We start from the raw sequence: 16864 nt of genomic DNA, 5'->3' as shown, positions 1-16864 counted from the left end.
TGCTGTTTGTTCCCACAGCCTTGGGGGCTGGGTGCCAGCGGCATGGTACCCAGTCTGCTGGTGCCCAGTCCCTTCTTAAAAGTTGACGGAACCCAGCCAGTCACCTACAGGGAGTAGCGCTGGTCAGGTGGCTGAGCCTAGGCTCTGGAAGCCTGGGGTTCCCTGCAGTTTGTGCTGATGGAGCCCAGTCTGGTCTTCAGAGCATCTTCCTCTTCCCTGTGATTGGATCGGGGACCACCCCAGGAAGGAGGAGGCTTCACCTTCACTCTCATGGGTACCTGCTTGGAGCCTACTTGAAAGTCCCTCAGAAAATAGGAGACCAGAGGCCCTCCCTAGCAGTTCAGTGGGTGGCTAAGACTCCATGCTTCCACTGAGGGGGGCGGTGTGGGTTCCATCCCCAGTTGGGGAACTAGAGGTCCCACATACTGCATCATACAGTGCCCCCCCCCCCCAAAAAAAAGCAAGATAGGAGATCCAAGCCTCTGAGAGTGTAATCTACAAGACAATAGGCCTTCGTGGAGCCTCTCAGTGCCTCAGTTTCCTCAGCCTTCAGATGGGGATTACCATAATTACTGATTGGTTTGGACTCTTGGAGTGTTCTTGTAAGTAGATTCCTAGGGCCGTTTGACAGTGATGTCTAATTGCTCCCCCTGATTTTGTAGAAAAGGGAACCAAGGTCTGAGAAGGTGAGTGACGGCCCGGGGTCTGCCACCTGAGAAGGGACAGTGCTGTGTGAGAGAGCAGACTGCAGAGGCCCTTCAGGACACACGAGCTACCCTGGCATCTAGGACTGCAGTGTCTCTTTCTAACAGAAGCCAGATCCCCTCTCCTTAGGACCTTAGCCTGAGACTGACAACAAAAACCAGAGTCACTGCAGAATGTGCAGCAGCGTTTAGGCCTTGGCCTTACAGTTCTTCTTCTGTCTGCCCGATACCTCAACAATGGCCTTGTAGTACCAGCTCCTGTCGTGTGTGTGTGTTTGTGTGCAGTCCAGCTTCTATCTGCTGTGTGTGTGTGTGTGTGTGTGTGCACGCGCGCGAGCCCATGTCTCTTACGTCTCCTGCGTTGGCAGGCAGGTTCTTCACCACTAGCACCTCCTGGGGAGCCCTTCTGTCTGCTGCCCAACTTCTCAAGCCCTGGGGAGAAGGTTCATTGAGGGCGGGGGTGACTGAATCCATTTCGAGTGACTTTGTGCCCTTTAACATGTCCTCGTCTATTTTGGGCTTCTGGTACCTTTCTCTTGTGTTTGTTCTGCCCTTTCTAGTCCTTGACTAGCCTGAATTTTTCTCCCAAAGGAAAACAGAAAGCCATTGTATGAGGATAGCGCATAGGAAAATCCTCCAGTGACTTCACTTGAAGTTTTCTGTCCACACCACTGTTTGTTTAGTGAGTGTTCCCCATGGCAACCTTACCACATCTGGGATGAGCCACAGTCATCTCACCTGCCCTGTATTGCCACCCAGCTGCTTTGATGTCTAATAAGACATGTCAGATTTAACGTGTCCTGAAGATCTCTTCCTTCTGTCCATCTTCCCCATCTCTTAGTGAGTGGTACCTCCATCCACCCATTTGCCCAGGGCAGAAACCTGGGAGTCGTCTTCATTTCCCCTCATGCTGTCAGCGCCCACGTTCAGCAAACCCTGTTGACTCCACTCCCAGTCTTTCCTCAGTCTCACTCAGCTCCAGCCCTACTGGCTGCCTTTCTGTTTCTCAGACATGCTGAACTCATTCCTCTTACCTCGAAAGTTCTGTCTTCTGATACTCTGGTCAAGCTGACCTCTGCTCAGGGGTCAGTCCTCATCCCCACTCCCACTTCCAGCTCATCATCTGGCTCAGTTTTTTTTCAGAGCATATTTTTCCTGCCAGGTGTTTTCTTGTTTGCTCATTGATTTACTTAGATGTTATATCTTCTCTGCTCCTTTCACACCACCCACCACCCTCATTTGCTCCCTCCATGGAGCAGGCCTTTGGTAACAGTTGGATGATGCTTGTTCTTTTCAGAAGATGGAAAAGTAGCACAGCGGTCTTAAACCAAACTGCTGCTGCTGCAGCCACTGTTACTAAATGAGCCACATACTCACATTCTGTTTTTATCCCAAGTTAAAAACCCTTTCACATGCATTCATACACATCTTACACACACACAGACACACACACATGCAAGCTCTTAATGGTGTTTGGAAAAAATGTTGGCTATGAAATGATAGCTTCTATTGAAGATACATTACAGCTCTGTGATCTTCTTTGAGAAGCTTTTAACCTCATAGCGCTTCGAAGAGCAGGAGACAAGTAGCTGAGGTGTTGCTTCTCTGCACTGATCATTCCAAACGCTCAGAAACTTCTTCTGTAGCCGTGAGTGAGTGAGTGAAGCTGCTCAGTCGTGTCTGACTCTTCGCGACCCCATGGACTGTGGGAGCCTACCATGCTCCTCTGTCCATGGGATTTTCCAGGCAAGCCATAGCAGACTGTAGTAGTTTCCTGTTGTGGCTGTTACAGTAGTAGTGGATCGATACAGTCCTTTTACAGTTCTAGAGGACAGAAGTCCTGAAACCCAGATGGCAGCAGGGCGGTAGTCTTTCTGGCGGCTGTTGGGGAGGATCTACCTCCTCGCCTTTTCTAGATTCTGGAGTCCACTTACACACCTTGACTGATGGCCCCCGACCTCCATCTTCAAAGCCAGAGTGTAATGGCATCTTCTGTTCTCTCTCTGCTTCCACCATCATGTCACCTTTTCTTACTTGACACCCCTGCCTCTCTCTTACGTGTATCCTTGAACTGCACTACTGTACTCTCCCCATCCCAGATAATCCAGGATCATCTCCCCATTTCAAGAGCCTTGACTTAATCACTTCTGCAAAATCTTTATTGCCATGCAAAGTAGCATATTTTACAGGTTCTGGACATTAGGACCTAGACATCTTTGGGAGGCCTTATTCAGTATGCTCCTGGAGAAGGGAATGGCTACCCACTCTAGTATTTTGGCCTGGAGAATTCCTTGGACTGTATAGTCCATGGGGTCTCAAAGATTCGGACATGACTGAGCAACTTTCACTTCACATCCAGTATGCCACAGGAATTGTGAATTTTCTTCCTCTGGGCAGGTCTGTATAACTGATAAAAATTCATTTGGGGATTGAAGAAAAGCAAAACAGGAAAATGTATCTATTTTTCAGTCAAACTGAGATGATGGTGAATCCTGAACTGACTCTAAATAGATATTTTGGGTTTTTTATTTGAGCTCTTTAGTTTTTAAAAACTTAAAATCCATATTTATAGCTTGAATAGCTTGAGTTAAAAATCCAAAAATTCTATGGTAGGTTTGTCAAAATAATTACATAGTTTATCTTTGAAGAAAAGTATTCAAAATACTCAAATTTTTATTTTAGGTCTTTGAAAATATAAACATCTGTTGTTTTGGCGATGGCTATTGAGCTCCCATACACTGAGACAGAAATAGCTCACAAATATCCTTGAGTCACTGACTAAGTTGGAAACGGTTCTGGTGATGATTTCACTAGCTTCAGTAAATCAAATGGCCACATTTGCATTTGTTTCTAAAGAGTACCTGCTGCATCAGTTGGAGAAGGCTGAAAGAAGAAACAAAGGAAAACCTTCCAGCGAGTGTCTTCTATCTTCTAGACTATAGAATCTGCACAAAAGATCTGTCACACCAGATCATCCTTGTGTGAGAAAGAAGTGGACTGGAACTAGTCACTGCACACCAATACACTTCCATATGTATGCACACACCTGTGTTTCATCTCTCATCTCTCAGATTCCTGATGGCAAGGATTGGAGGGAGGCTTAGTAAGTGGTGAGTGAGACAGGGACAGCCCCAGAAACCGTGACTGGTGATCAGAGAGGCTCAACAGGAACCAGGACTGATCAAGAGTGTGGGCAGTATACTAGGGGTGGACCAAAGAATGTTGTAGAAATCTTCAGAGGGCAAGCACTGGCAAACCTTGATGCACTGGCAAAAGAGAGAACTCAGTGGGCATCAGTCAGCAACTGTGGGCATAGTTCTGAGAGGGATGATAGCAACAGCAAGCCAGCCCCTCTACAAGGATTCTTTGCGGAGAGCTAGAATGGACAGTGGTTTTGCTGGACAGTCTTCCCCCAACAGCCAGTGGCCTCAAGAGGTGGTAAGCAGTGGGCTTGGCTTTAGGGAAGGCTGTGCTGGTCAGACAGCAGTGAGAGAGCCCCACCACTGTCCCTGGCATCCCAGGCCCCTGGAGCAGAAGTTTGGGTTTCTAGTAGCTTCAGCCACTGAAGCCTGTCTTGGGAGACTCCATGCCAGGAACTCGGCCTGTGGCCTCAAGTCTGGTGCTCCTGATGCTTTCTCTGAACTACACATATGTTCTTTGTAAGTGGGAAGTGGGGTGGCTTCTTGCTTAGGAACCCTTTTTCAGTGGGCACTGCATTCTTTATAAAAGCCACTAGAACTGATTGGTGAGTTTGACAAGGATGCAGGATACCAGATGAATAAAGAAAAAGTCAAATACATTTGTGTGTTCAATAGCTTTATTGAGATAAAATTTGCATTCCACAAAGTCTAGTCTTTTAAAGTGGGTAGTTCAAGACTTCTCTGGCAGTCCAGTGGCTAAGACGCCACGCATCGAGTGGAGGGGACATGGATTTGATCCCTGGTCACTGAAGATCCTGCATGCTGCATGGTGCAGCCAAAAAAGAAATAAAATGTACAGTTCAGTGGTTTTTTTAGCATGTTTGCACGGTTGTGCAACCAGTATCATACTCTAATTTTAGGACAAGTTTATCACTCCAGAAAGAAACCTTGACCCCATCCTCCCACCCCCAAAATCAATTATATTTTGATATAATACCAAGAAACAATTAGAAATTAAAATTTTAAAATAACATAATAACATCAAAAGTAAAGTGTTTAGTGATAAATTTGACAAAACACTGCTGAGAGAAACTAAAGAAGACCTGAATAAATGGAGAAGTATACCATGTTCGTGGATTTGAATAATCAATATTATTACACTTCCCATTCTTTCCAAGTTGATCTGTAGATTCAGTACAGTCCCAGTCAAAAATCCCAGCAGGAAATCAACTATACTCAAATTTTAAAAAATGGTTTAAAAAATCCCACAGGCCTTGGAAAGATACTGTTAAGAAAATGAAAAAAGACAAATCACAGACTGGAAGAAAATGTTTGCAAAACACATTTTGTATCCAAAATAGATCTAGAACTCTTACAACTCAATAAGATTTACAAACCAGTTATTTTTAAAAGATTTGCTGGAGAAGGAAATGGCAACCCACTCCATTACTCTTGCCTATAAAATCCCATGGACAGAGGAGCCTGGTAGCTTACAGTCCATGGGGTTACAAAGAGTCACGCATGACTGAGTGACTTCACATGGTTCCATATAAATTAAAAAAAAAAAAGATTTGAATAGATAGTTCAATAATTTTCTAATAAACTGAATGTAAAGAAGTATATGAAAAGGTGCTTAAGGTCCTTGGACATTGGGGAAATACAAATTCAGCCACTGTGTACATATTAAAATGTCTTAAGAGAAAAAGAAGAAACAAAAAACAGCTGACAGTACCAAGTGCTGGTGAGATTGTGAAACTCATACATTGCTGGTAGGAATGCAAAACAGTATAGCCGCTTTGGAAGACAGTTGGACAGTTTGTTATCAAGTAAAACATAGACTTATCTTGTGACCCAGCAGTCCCCCATCTAAGTATAAAGAGAAATGAAAGCATATGTCTGTACAAAGACCTGTATACTAATGTCTAGTGGCTTTGTTCATATTAGCCAAAAATTAGAAACAACTGTATGCTATCAACTAGTAAATGGACAAACTGTGGTATGTCCATACAATGGAGTTCTACTCAGCAATAAAAAGAGACAAAATACAGGTACGCCTAACAATGTGGATGAATTTCGAAGGCATTATGCCAAGTGAAAGAAGCTAGACACAAGAAACTCCATATTCTGTGATTCCATTTTTTAAAATTATTTTTTAAATTTTTGACTGTGCTAGGTCTTCATTGCTGTCCAGGCTTTTCTCTAGTTGTGGCGGGCGGGGGCTACTGTCTAGTTGTGGTGCACGGGCTTCTCATTTCAGTGGCTTCTCGTTGCAGAGCATGGGCTCTAGGGCTCACTGCTTCAGTAGTTGCAGCGCTCAAGCTGTGCAGTGCTGGCTCAACAGCTGTCTTGCATGTTGGGCTTAGTTGCTCCATGGCATGTGGGATCTTCCTGGACCAGGGTTTGAACCCATGTCTGCTGCGTTGGCAGGCAGATTCTTTACCACTAAGCCACCAGGGAAGCCGTTTGATTCCATTTATATGACGTTCTGGTAAAGGCAAAACCATAGGAACAAATCAGATCAGTGTTGTCAAAGGCTTAGGGGTGAGTGGAATGGAATCTGCTGCAAAGAGGCATGAGGGAAAACTTTTGGGATTGATGGAAATGTTCTATATCTTGATAGTGGTGGTGGTAATAGTTGTTAAAACTTGTTGAACTGTCAGTTAAAAAGGAAGACTCTTATTACATGTAAATAATACTTCAGTTTTAAAAAGCATTAAAAAACCCCATGATATACCTCAGAGTTCGGTTCAAGCCCCTTCTCCTTCATGAGGCTTCCCCCAGTTTCCTCCTTGTTTCATGGCCCTCTGGTAAGTCCCTTCCAGGGCATGAATGTTTTTGGCTCCTGTTAACCCCAGCTTGGGCTCTTTCTTTGGCAGGGCTGCCTCAGCCCCTCAGGGCAGTGACTTGCTGAACTCACTGCTCATTTAACACAGCCAGCCCCTGCCCGCAGCCAGCTCTGAGAGGCCAGGCGTGCTGGTGAGGTGCTGGAGGCTAGAGCTTAGCCTGAGTGGGCTTCTTTGACTGTCTTGTTCTCTCAAGTACCTCACCTCAGCTCTTGCTCTCTTTTCCTCCACAGGTTGGGATAAGCATTCCTATGGTTACCATGGTGATGATGGGCATTCCTTCTGCTCCTCGGGGACTGGCCAACCCTACGGTCCCACATTCACTACAGGAGACGTGATTGGCTGCTGTGTCAACCTCATCAACGGCACTTGCTTCTATACCAAGAATGGCCATAGCCTTGGTGGGTACATAGGGGACCTGGGAGGGTCTGCCCTGTGGAGCCACTTTGGTTGACGAGAGGTTTTGAAGCCAGAGTCGTGCCGTATATCCTCTGCTGAGCTCTGGGGAACTGCAGCCCTTTCTAAGCATCGGAGCCTTGAAAGGGGAAGGGAGTGTATAGGGGTTCTGCCTTTGCTAATCCATCCATTCAACAGCATTTATTGAGCCTGGGTCAGTGCTGAGGGAGAATAATGTCATGGTCATGTGTGACACTCACTGGAGCAAGGTTTAGGGTTGATAAGAAGTTTGAGGGGCTCTAGAACATGCTGGACAGTGGAAGTGATTTGTATGCCAGTTGCCTGGGCCCAGACTCTGGCTGGCCCTTCTGTAGGGTGCTGGTTGCTAAGGAGCAACAGCGAGGGCTGCTCTAGTACACGAGGTAGACAGACAAGCTGGAGTCAGGTGGGGCCAGGTGTCTTCTGGCCTTTTTGTGGTTAACAGACAGCAGCTTCGACAGAATTATGTTGGAAAGATCCCTTTGGTTAAACTGAGAAGGATGAACTGACGGGAGTAAGAGCTGAGGAGGAGGCAGATGACCTGAGACATAGCTGTGGTGATGGGTGCAGACAGTGGAGAACAGGCCTGCAGAGGCCTTGGGGTGGTGCAGCATGGGTTAGTGACAGGTGGGGCACACTGGCGAGAAGGGAACATGAGAAAGAAGCTGGATTAGTGGTGCCATCAACCAGTCAGAAATCCAGGAGCAGCAGCAGGCAAGTGGAGGTTCCCTTGCAGAGCAGTCCTGTACACACAGATAAACTTAGCTTCAGAGAGAGGGGAACTCTGGCTATTCTGACACCTTGCCCTGGCAGGGGTGGGTACTGTTTGGCCCTTGAGGGAGTGGAACCCACAGCCAGAGTGGCTGTGAGGTGGTACCTAACTGCTGGGCAGGCCTGCCTGAGTTTGCAGAGGTCTCCAATCTGGCAGAACCCTACCAGCAAGGTTGACCAGAGGCTTTGCCACGAAAGGGAGTTGGGCATTTGACTTTGAACCCAACTCATAAGAGGCTTACTTCCCCTAGTTTCAGGGGCAGTCAGAAGGTGGCTGCCACTCCCCACACCCTCTCTGTGACTTCTCCAAGCCCGGGCAAAATCAGCGGACCTGTGTGGAAATCAGGTCTACTATGGCAGGTGATCAGGAGCCAGCATTCCTCAGCAGGGCAGTCAGATGCCACGGCCCAGATTGGGCAGCCAGGAGCATAGCACAGATGCCGCAGAGCTGACCCAGCGCACATCTGGGAAACCCTCCCCTGACCCATGGCCACCTAGCTGTAAGTGCTGGTATCCAGCTGTAAGGACCTAGCTGCTCCAGGGCAAGGACTCATTTCCCCTCTGTTCTTGGACTCCAACCATTTCCTGCCTCTTGACTCTTCTGCTGTCAGAATCCAGGGCCTGCTGTTATGAGCTCTCAGTCCTTGCCCAAATCCTGCTTCGCTTGCCCCTCCAAGCCAGGCCCACTCCTGCCTCTCTGCTCTGAACCCCTGCCCTCCTTACCTCTCTTCAGCTTGTCCTTACTTTGCTCAGAGCATAGCACCTGCCATGGGACGCGAGATTTGGGGCATACTTGTTCTCTCTGCACCTGCACCTCCCTCCTCTGGGCCCTCAACCCTTTGTCAGTCTAGATCCCTAAAGAGCTCATGGCCAGCTCAATGTCAGCTAGAACCTCTCACTGTTTTTAAAAACTTACCTCCCTAGTACATGTTTATGTAGACCCCATGCTAGACCTTACACTTCTCATAATTAAACTTCCTTTAGGTCTATACTGTCAATTTTCCTAGTCTGTCAAGATCTGCTTTGGTCTTGCTCATCCTGTCTCCAGTGTTTGGTATCCTCTTCAGCTGTTCAGTTCAGTTTAGTCACTCAGTCATGTCCAACTCTTTGCGATCCCATGAACTGCAGCACGCCAGGCTTCCCTGTCCATCCCCAACTCCTGGAGCTTACTCAAACCTCATGTCCATCGAGTCAGTGATACCATCCAACCGTCTCATCCTCTGTCATCCCCTCTCCTCCCGCCTTCAGTCTTTCCCAGCATCAGGGTCTTTTCCAGTGAGTCAGTTCTTTGCATCAGGTGGCCAAAGTATTGGTGTTTCAGCTTCATCATCAGTCCTTCCAATGAATATTCAGGACTGATCTCCTTCAGAATGGACTGGTTGGATCTCCTTGCAGTCCAAGGGACTTTCAAGAGTCTTCTCCAACACCACAGCTGTATGTTAATAGCTATATGTTAACAGTCTTTAGCTGTGTGTTAACCTAAATTTGGGTAAGCATGTTACTGTGTGTTTTCATCAAGATACTGATACAAATATTGGAAGAGGACAAGGCTAGATTTGAGCCCTTCAGGCTACAGCTTGTTCAGGTAGACACCAGCCATTTAAGAAGCACTTCACTATGTTATTCTGAAGCTCACATTTTCTGTCTTGCCCACAAGGATACTGCTGAGACCGTACTGAAAAATGAATCTGACCTATCCTCTGCATCTCCTAGATTACGAAATTTAAAGGAAGGTCAATGAACTCTGAGTGATAGACCACTTGGTGACTCTTCTAATGACCTTGTTTCCTTCTCACAAGCCAGCGTGTCAATGTAATGTGCTTCAGAGTCTCACACAGGGCCAGTGAGGCAGTGGCTGCTCTCTCACCTCAGAACCTTTCTCCCTTTAGAGAAGCAGAGTGACAATTCTTGTCTCCAACTGGCCTGCTCCTTTTATTTGCTCCCTCGTCCTCTGTCCCATCACTTGCCCTGTGTGTCACTGGTCAGCTGTCTGTGTCATTGCTAGTTGTACACCATCTCTCTTGCTGGAGTTGCCAGCACTTTTAGGGCCAGGCTTATAGCGGGTTTCCTAGTGCCTCACGCTCTTGCGAGGTCTCGGCAAATACTGACAGGAGGACAAATGAGTGTTCTGAGTGAATGGAGACTGATGTCTCACCCACAAGTGGTCCCTGTGCTTCCAGAATAACTTTTTTTTTTCTGCAAACCTTGGGATTTTAGTTCTCTGATTAGGGACTCAGACCCCCTGCTGTGGAAGTATGGATTCTTAACCACCGGATCACCAGGAAAGTCCCCAGAGTAATTTTTATACAGGTTCTTCATAGCCTCAGCCTCAGTGATCGCTGAGCTTTGTGTCTTTGGCTCAGGGTACTTCTCATCAGCAGGTTTGTATGTCCTGTTTGCATCCTGGATCTTTGCCTGGACTTCTCAGATCTTGCCGTGGGCCATCTCATATCTTGCTATCACAGTGGCTTTGTGGAGACTCCCGGCGACCTGCAGGGCTGTGAGAAGCAGTGTTGCTCTTGTCCAGTGCAATAGGGGGTGGAGTAGCCTCTCTCCTCATCCTCATGGATGCCTTCCCAAGTGCCACTGTGAGATAGAGCTAGGCGAGCTGGGTAGGCCATCCCCCGGGCAGGAGCTTGGCAGGTGCCTTGCCCTGTGGTACAAGTCCAGCCAGCTTGTACCTGGACCTCACAGTTTATGAGGCAACTTCCACAGAGAATCCGTTTCTCCTTTCTTCTTGGGGTGTTGGGTGTATCATTACTCTCTTTGGTCAGATAGGCTCAGAAAGGTTGGGTAGCTTGTCAGAGATCACACAGCAGGTGATTGATAGAGCCTGGACTCCCCCTTCTTCCAGAGTCCTGTGGGCCTCTCCACGAGCCTAGGAGCATAGCAGCAGTAGCCCGGCTACACTGAGACCCATGGGGCAGCTCCCATGTCGACCTGGTGGGTGGACATTGAGGGGCTTCCAGAGTCCATCCTGCTGGTTCTGTGACTGCTGACTCTGCACATGGGGCTGGAAGTGGCCACAGGCAGGCAGGTCATGGGTTTATGAACTTCCTTCACTGAGGAGCAAAATAGCCCAGTAAAGAATGTAAACATTTCTCTGCGCCTTGGTTTTTTCATACGTAAACCAGTGTCAGAGACAGTGTACACCTCCAGGCCTGTTCTGATAATTAAATGCTTCCTTGTAAGAGGTGAACCAAGTGCCCAGCACAGAGGAAGTACATGGGATGCACTGGCTAGCTGTCAGGATTCTGGCCCGAGGTCTCCTGGGAGACCTGTCATCAGACCTTCCCCTCTTCTTTTGTCCTTCTGGGTTTCCATTTCTTTTCTGGGTGGAGTTGAGCGAGAAGACAAGGACCTCTAAGTAGTCAGTGGTGTGAAAATCTCTCAGGCCAGAAGCTTAGGAACTTCTAGAGGACGTAATAAGAATTTATCTTAAAAAATGGGAGGACAATGAGTCCTTGGGAGAGTCTCCTTTGGCTTTGAGTCATTTCTCAACCTGCAGAACATGAATGCTCTGGTTTATCTATCGCGGCCCCTCTCCTGCTTGGGCCTGCTGATATGTTTTAGGTCTCGCTCCCCTCTACCCTCACTTCCTGTTCAGGACTGAGGTCCCTAGAAACACAGCCTCTTTTCTTGGCAGGAAGGCTCAGAGGGTACACAGGCCAGTGTTAACCTGGGCTTGTCAGCTCAGAATCTCTGGGGACCCTGGGCAAGTAGGGGCTGAAGATGGGCAGCTGCCACCCTCTCTGTCGCCACTTCTCTGTCAGTGTTGGCACGAAAGACTAGTTTCTGCTGGTTTTATGACTGCTGGCAGATCATTTAACTGCTGAGGCTTACTTTCCACATCTGTAAAATGGGGATAAGAAAGCCTGCTCCCTTAGTTGGTCTAAGCCCCAGATGTTAACCCCTAACTAAGCACTCCTTTAGTTAGCACCAGAGTTGGTCTAAGGATCAGATGAGGGAATGGGTGGAAAAGAGCCCGGCATACAGAGTAGGTGTCCAGAAATATGTGTTAGATCAAGAGAGTGTGATCAGTCCCGGAGAGGCCTCAGGATCTATCATTTGGGTGCTGGTTTTTCCTAGCAGATTTTCCCCGAGAGGATAGAAATGCTGTGGACAAATACCCAAATATCAGACTTCACTTCTGGCCAGGGTGTAAACCTACCAGGCCCTGGCTCTTGCTGGCCCTCCACCATAGGGAAGATGTGGTAACCAGCCCCTCTCCCAGCCATTGTGACAGGCCCTCTGGGGCCCCACAGAGGCGTGGGAATCCACCACGAGGCCTGATGACTGTTCCTTTCCCTCCGCAGGTATAGCCTTCACAGACCTCCCGGTAAGTACTGCTGTGGGGTCTTCTGCTCTGGCCCCTGGGGGCTGATAGGCATAGTACAGACACAGTGGGGTCCTGCCCTCTCCCCAACCAGCGGAATGTGCTGTGCCATCAGCTTGAAAGTATCAGTAACGGGCCCTGCCAGCCTTCTCTCTCCAGCAGCAAGGCCTGGTCTTCCTCCATGACTCTTAGCAGGTGACCATGATTTGTGGCATTTCCAGAGGCAGCTGGCAGGTGGGGGACGGTGTAGGCAGAGATGAGGTAGCTCCATGGCTCGGCTGGTCTGAACCAGTTCTGTGTGGCTTATACCCAGTGGACTTGTAGGCAGAGTATAGAAAATTGTTCCTAAAGTGTTAGGGAGCTGGATCTGTGTACATCCCCATCTGAGATCCCTGAGGAAAGCCAGCACCCTTGGGGACTGAGCCTGCTACCATGCAGGGTACCCCTGAGCCAGAGAAATGAGCTTTATGGGGAAAAGGGTCAGGTTTTCCTGCTGACTTAGTTCAGGGCTGATCCCACCTCCTGCACCCCAGTCCTTGGTTGTGAGTCATCCCGGGCCTCGTCACATGCAGGGCCTCCACCCAGAATGGTGGGAGTCTGGCTTGGCTGTGTGCCCTGGCTGGTTCTGGAAGGAGGAAGGGTTTGCTGGCCCTGGGGGCTACTTAGGATTCCTGGGCACCCCTGTGACACTCTAGGAATAGGAAATACCCTCATGATCTGAGGGCCCTCCTCAAGCTCAGACTACAGGACCTTTGTCTGTGTATCAAAATCCTTCCCTCCTGCCTGGAGTCCTCAAAGGGTGGGCTATGATCCTAGGGGAAACGCACAGACACAGGAGGAGAATTCTGACCCTGAGTGGGGAAGAGTCTAGTGATGCAGATGTGACACGAAACACCCAGACGTGGGTGTGACGGCACTCTCTGTCAAGAGCTGGAAAGACAGCCCAGAGTGCGATAATAGCACGTGATAGGAATGATGCGGGGCCTGATGATGGAAGGTGGAAGAGAAGACTGGGAGCCTGGGGACAATGGGGAGCACGCTGGCGAGACAGCGGGCTGTAGCATGGGAGCCATAGGAGGCGTGAGGGAGTGACCTGGTAGAACCTGGCCCAGGGAAGCGGGGAGCCCGACACCCAGAGGACATGCCCTGACGTCCTCTGGCCAGAAGATCCTCCTCTAAGTGAGCGTCAGACAGGAAGGGCCTTTCTTTACCCTTTTCCATTGTCAGGGGGACCAAACCACTTAGCACCCTTGGCCCTATTCTCCCCTCCCTCCCTTCCTTTCCTGTCTCCCCGCATCCTTTCCTGCCTCCTCATAACCCCCTTTTTTTGTGTGGTAAAGGGATCCTTGGTCCTGATCGCTCTGAGAGGAGCCATCACCCACCCCTGCAGCAGATTTTCACAGGCACGCCTGCAGGGTGGTGGGGCCTGGCCTGCCTCTGTGGGTCCTGGCCAAGTCCCAGATGGGGGCCTTGGGCTTTGGGGATACTACAGCCTCTAATGCAGGGAAGGAGACTCTGCATTGAGCCTGGCTTTTCTTTTGCTTTCTCCCCTCTAACTCTGGGGAGCGCTTTCTCTGCTCGGGAGGTGGGCAGCACTTGGCTTATCCCTGCCTCCCCCCACCCCCGGCCACATTGCAGTTCTCTCAGAGCCGAAGCAGCGGCCTGCAGGAGCTAGCGCCTCCCTGCTCTGTGCAGGGGTGAGATGAGACGAGGCCCTGCTGCCCCCTCTTGCCCTCAGGGCCCGACTGACATTTCATTCTCCTCCTCAGGCCAACCTCTACCCCACCGTAGGCCTGCAGACACCTGGGGAGATTGTGGACGCCAACTTTGGGCAGCAGCCCTTCCTGTTTGACATTGAGGACTACATGCGGGAGTGGCGTGCCAAGGTCCAGGGCACTGTCCACTGCTTCCCCATCAGTGCCCGGCTTGGCGAGTGGCAGGCGGTGCTGCAGAAGTGAGTCCCCCGGCCCCGCCCTTTCCCTGCCTGCTCCCTCCCAAGGGCCTCACTCTCCCGTAGACCCCTGAACTGCTGCAAGCTGCTCTTGTGAACGCTAGTGAGTAGTGTTCCTTCTGGAAAGCGCTCCCAGGATGACTCTGCCTGCTGCTTTCCTGCCCCTTTCTTAGTTCACTTCTCCGGAGCTGCTCCTGGTTGAGCCTGTGCCCCTCCACGGGATCAAAAGGCCCTGGATATAATATCACTGGCAGGGCTGTTTCCCTTCCCCAGCTCATCTTGCAGAGGATGTGCTAGGATGCCCTGTGGCCTCTTCCTCTGTGGACTTTTTTTCCAACATAGGGAGTATCTGTCATGCCATGACTCTGGCCTCAGGTCACTGCTCAGGGTCGGATCCACCTAAACCCCTTGCATCTTCAACAGTGGTGGTGGGAAGAGAGACCTCCCTAGGGCCCACCTAGCTGACTCTTGGCTGATTAATCCCCAGACTCTCCTGGGGGCCAGTCTTGCTGAGATGGCCAAGGGAGGTCAGATACAGGTCTCTCTTCCACTTGCCAGCTGCAGGCCTGAGTGGGGCAATGAGCTGTACCCACTCTGCCAGGCAGTGGGTTAGTTTGTTGTCTTGGCTCTCAAGGATGAACAGAGGAAGGCTGGTCTCCTCCTAGCCCAGGTCATTGGCCTGTAGATGCCAGGGTCCTAGAGTCCAGGGGGTGGGGGTGGGGCATACACTGGGTTCTTCGTGCAGCCTTTCCTGAGGGATGGATATTGTGCGAGGACTAAGGTGGGGGTAGGTGGCCAGAGCCTTCTCAGGAATAGCAGCATGACTCCATCTTGTCCTCAGCCCCAGAACTTAGAAGCAGCCCCTCCTTGGAGGGCCAGATGGTGCCAGTCCCCACAGTAGGCTTGCTGGGACAGGCAAGGGGAGGGGTGAGCTGCCCCAGCTGTGTGGGGGAGGGGCTGATGCTCTCAGCTGACAGGGCTTGGCCTCAGCACATGGGTGTGTTTGTTTATGTGTATGTATCTGTGTGCCTGTGTGTGTTCATAGGTAGTATTTGCTAAGTATTTCATATAACCCATATCCTGTGACTTCATATGACTTCACTTTAGGGGCATTGTTAATGGCTATATTATCTCACAGACACATTTTCCACAAGCCCGTTGGGTGGCTTCCCTTGGCGGTGGCTTCAGGTTATTTCCTCTCTCTCACTTGTGTAGGTCACCCTTTTATACAGTAGGAGTTTTCCATATTTAAGATTATTTTCTGGGTATCCTTTCAAGAAGTAGAATTACTGAATCAAGGGGACTATACATTTCAGTGGCCTCTGTGATGTGTATGGCCTCATCTGAACCTTGTTTTGTCAATAATTTTTGCCCTTGTGTTTTTAATAGTATAATTATTATAATTGTTATTTGTAAGGAAACGTTATGAATACATAATTTCATAATAAGAGGTCATAGATGTTGACTTCTTGCTTTGTGCTAGGCGCTCTATATGGATCGTCTCATCTACCCTTTAAAACACAAGGGAACACCCAACTGAACTTCTGAGCCTTCCACGGGACAGCCCTACAGACATTCGGGTTGGGCAGTTATAGTGATGACATTGACATATGCACACAGCAAGGTGTTCACTTTCGTGCACATCAGACACGAGGGCTCCACGTGTGCCACTGCTTATGTGTGCCAGTTTCGGGCGGGATTAAATGATTTCTGGGCATCAGGTTTCTCAGGGTCATCTCCCAAAGACTGTGTTCATGTGGCCATGTTTCTGCCTGAAACTGTGGCTTCTGGACCCTAGATTTGTGGTGTATTGTGGAGTAACCTGGGTCATGGCTTAGCTCCCCATCACCCTCTAGAGCCAGCACTCCTGAGGGCCGGGCTCACCTGAGCTGGAATGCTTCTGCCAGGCACGTGGGGCGCCTGCACAGGAGCTCCTGTGTCTGGAGAAGGTACGCACGTGGCATGCCTCATCCCCATCTGGGCTGCTGCCAGATTGCTTGGTTGGCCGCCCTTCCAGGAAGCCCTCAGAGAGGCTCGCAGCAGCAGTCTCTGGGTTTGCCGCAGGTCACAGGAGGCGGCCGCTCCTGTGAGGAGACGGTCTGCGCTTCCTTATGTACTCGTGTTACCGCACTTGTCCGCTTGTGGGCAGCATAACCCAGAGCACTGCAGCCACTCCTCAAGCGGCGAGGACCACCCTGGTGACCCGCCCCTCCCCCGCCTGACTGCATGAGCCCTGGGGCAAGTTTTCATTTTGTTTCAGCCCCTTTATTCTCATTCTGTGGAGGTCTTTAAGATGTGTTTAACGGGAGATAGTCTGTCCCGCCAGGGGGTCAATGAGAAATGTAGTTCTTAAGTGTCAACCTTGAGCATTTCCTTTTTTCTAGCATGGTCTCATCTTACCTGGTGCATCATGGGTACTGTGCCACGGCCACGGCTTTTGCCCGAATGACTGAAACCCCGATTCAGGAAGAACAAGCATCCATAAAGAACAGACAAAGTAAGGTTGACTCTCCTCTGCCCCTACCTTCCCTCCCTCACCTGTCCTTGCTCTTTGGCTCGTGGCACCCTTGGGTAACCTGTCAGGAGTCTGTTCAGCTCAGATCCTCACCAGAAGACCAGCCCACCACCCAGCCCTGGGCCCTGCTTCTGTCCCTCTTTCAAGGCAACACTGCCCCCAAGGACTG

General features: G+C 49.7%; 1 protein-coding gene across 1 annotated transcript in view; it reads left to right on the top strand.

Annotated features, from left to right (window-relative positions):
• Positions 1-16864, top strand: part of RANBP10 (RAN binding protein 10) — a 58080-nt gene that overhangs the window by 33498 nt on the left and 7718 nt on the right. Inside the window, exons 4-7 of the mRNA XM_005692156.3 lie at positions 6921-7088; positions 12210-12232; positions 13999-14183; positions 16565-16677. Coding sequence (XP_005692213.2) covers positions 6921-7088; positions 12210-12232; positions 13999-14183; positions 16565-16677 — 489 coding nt within the window. The remainder of the gene's footprint in view (positions 1-6920; positions 7089-12209; positions 12233-13998; positions 14184-16564; positions 16678-16864) is intronic.

Source organism: Capra hircus, chromosome 18 (assembly GCF_001704415.2).
Source record: "Capra hircus breed San Clemente chromosome 18, ASM170441v1, whole genome shotgun sequence".
Lineage (NCBI taxonomy): Eukaryota > Metazoa > Chordata > Mammalia > Artiodactyla > Bovidae > Capra > Capra hircus.
This window is presented reverse-complemented; position numbering and strand designations above follow the sequence as displayed.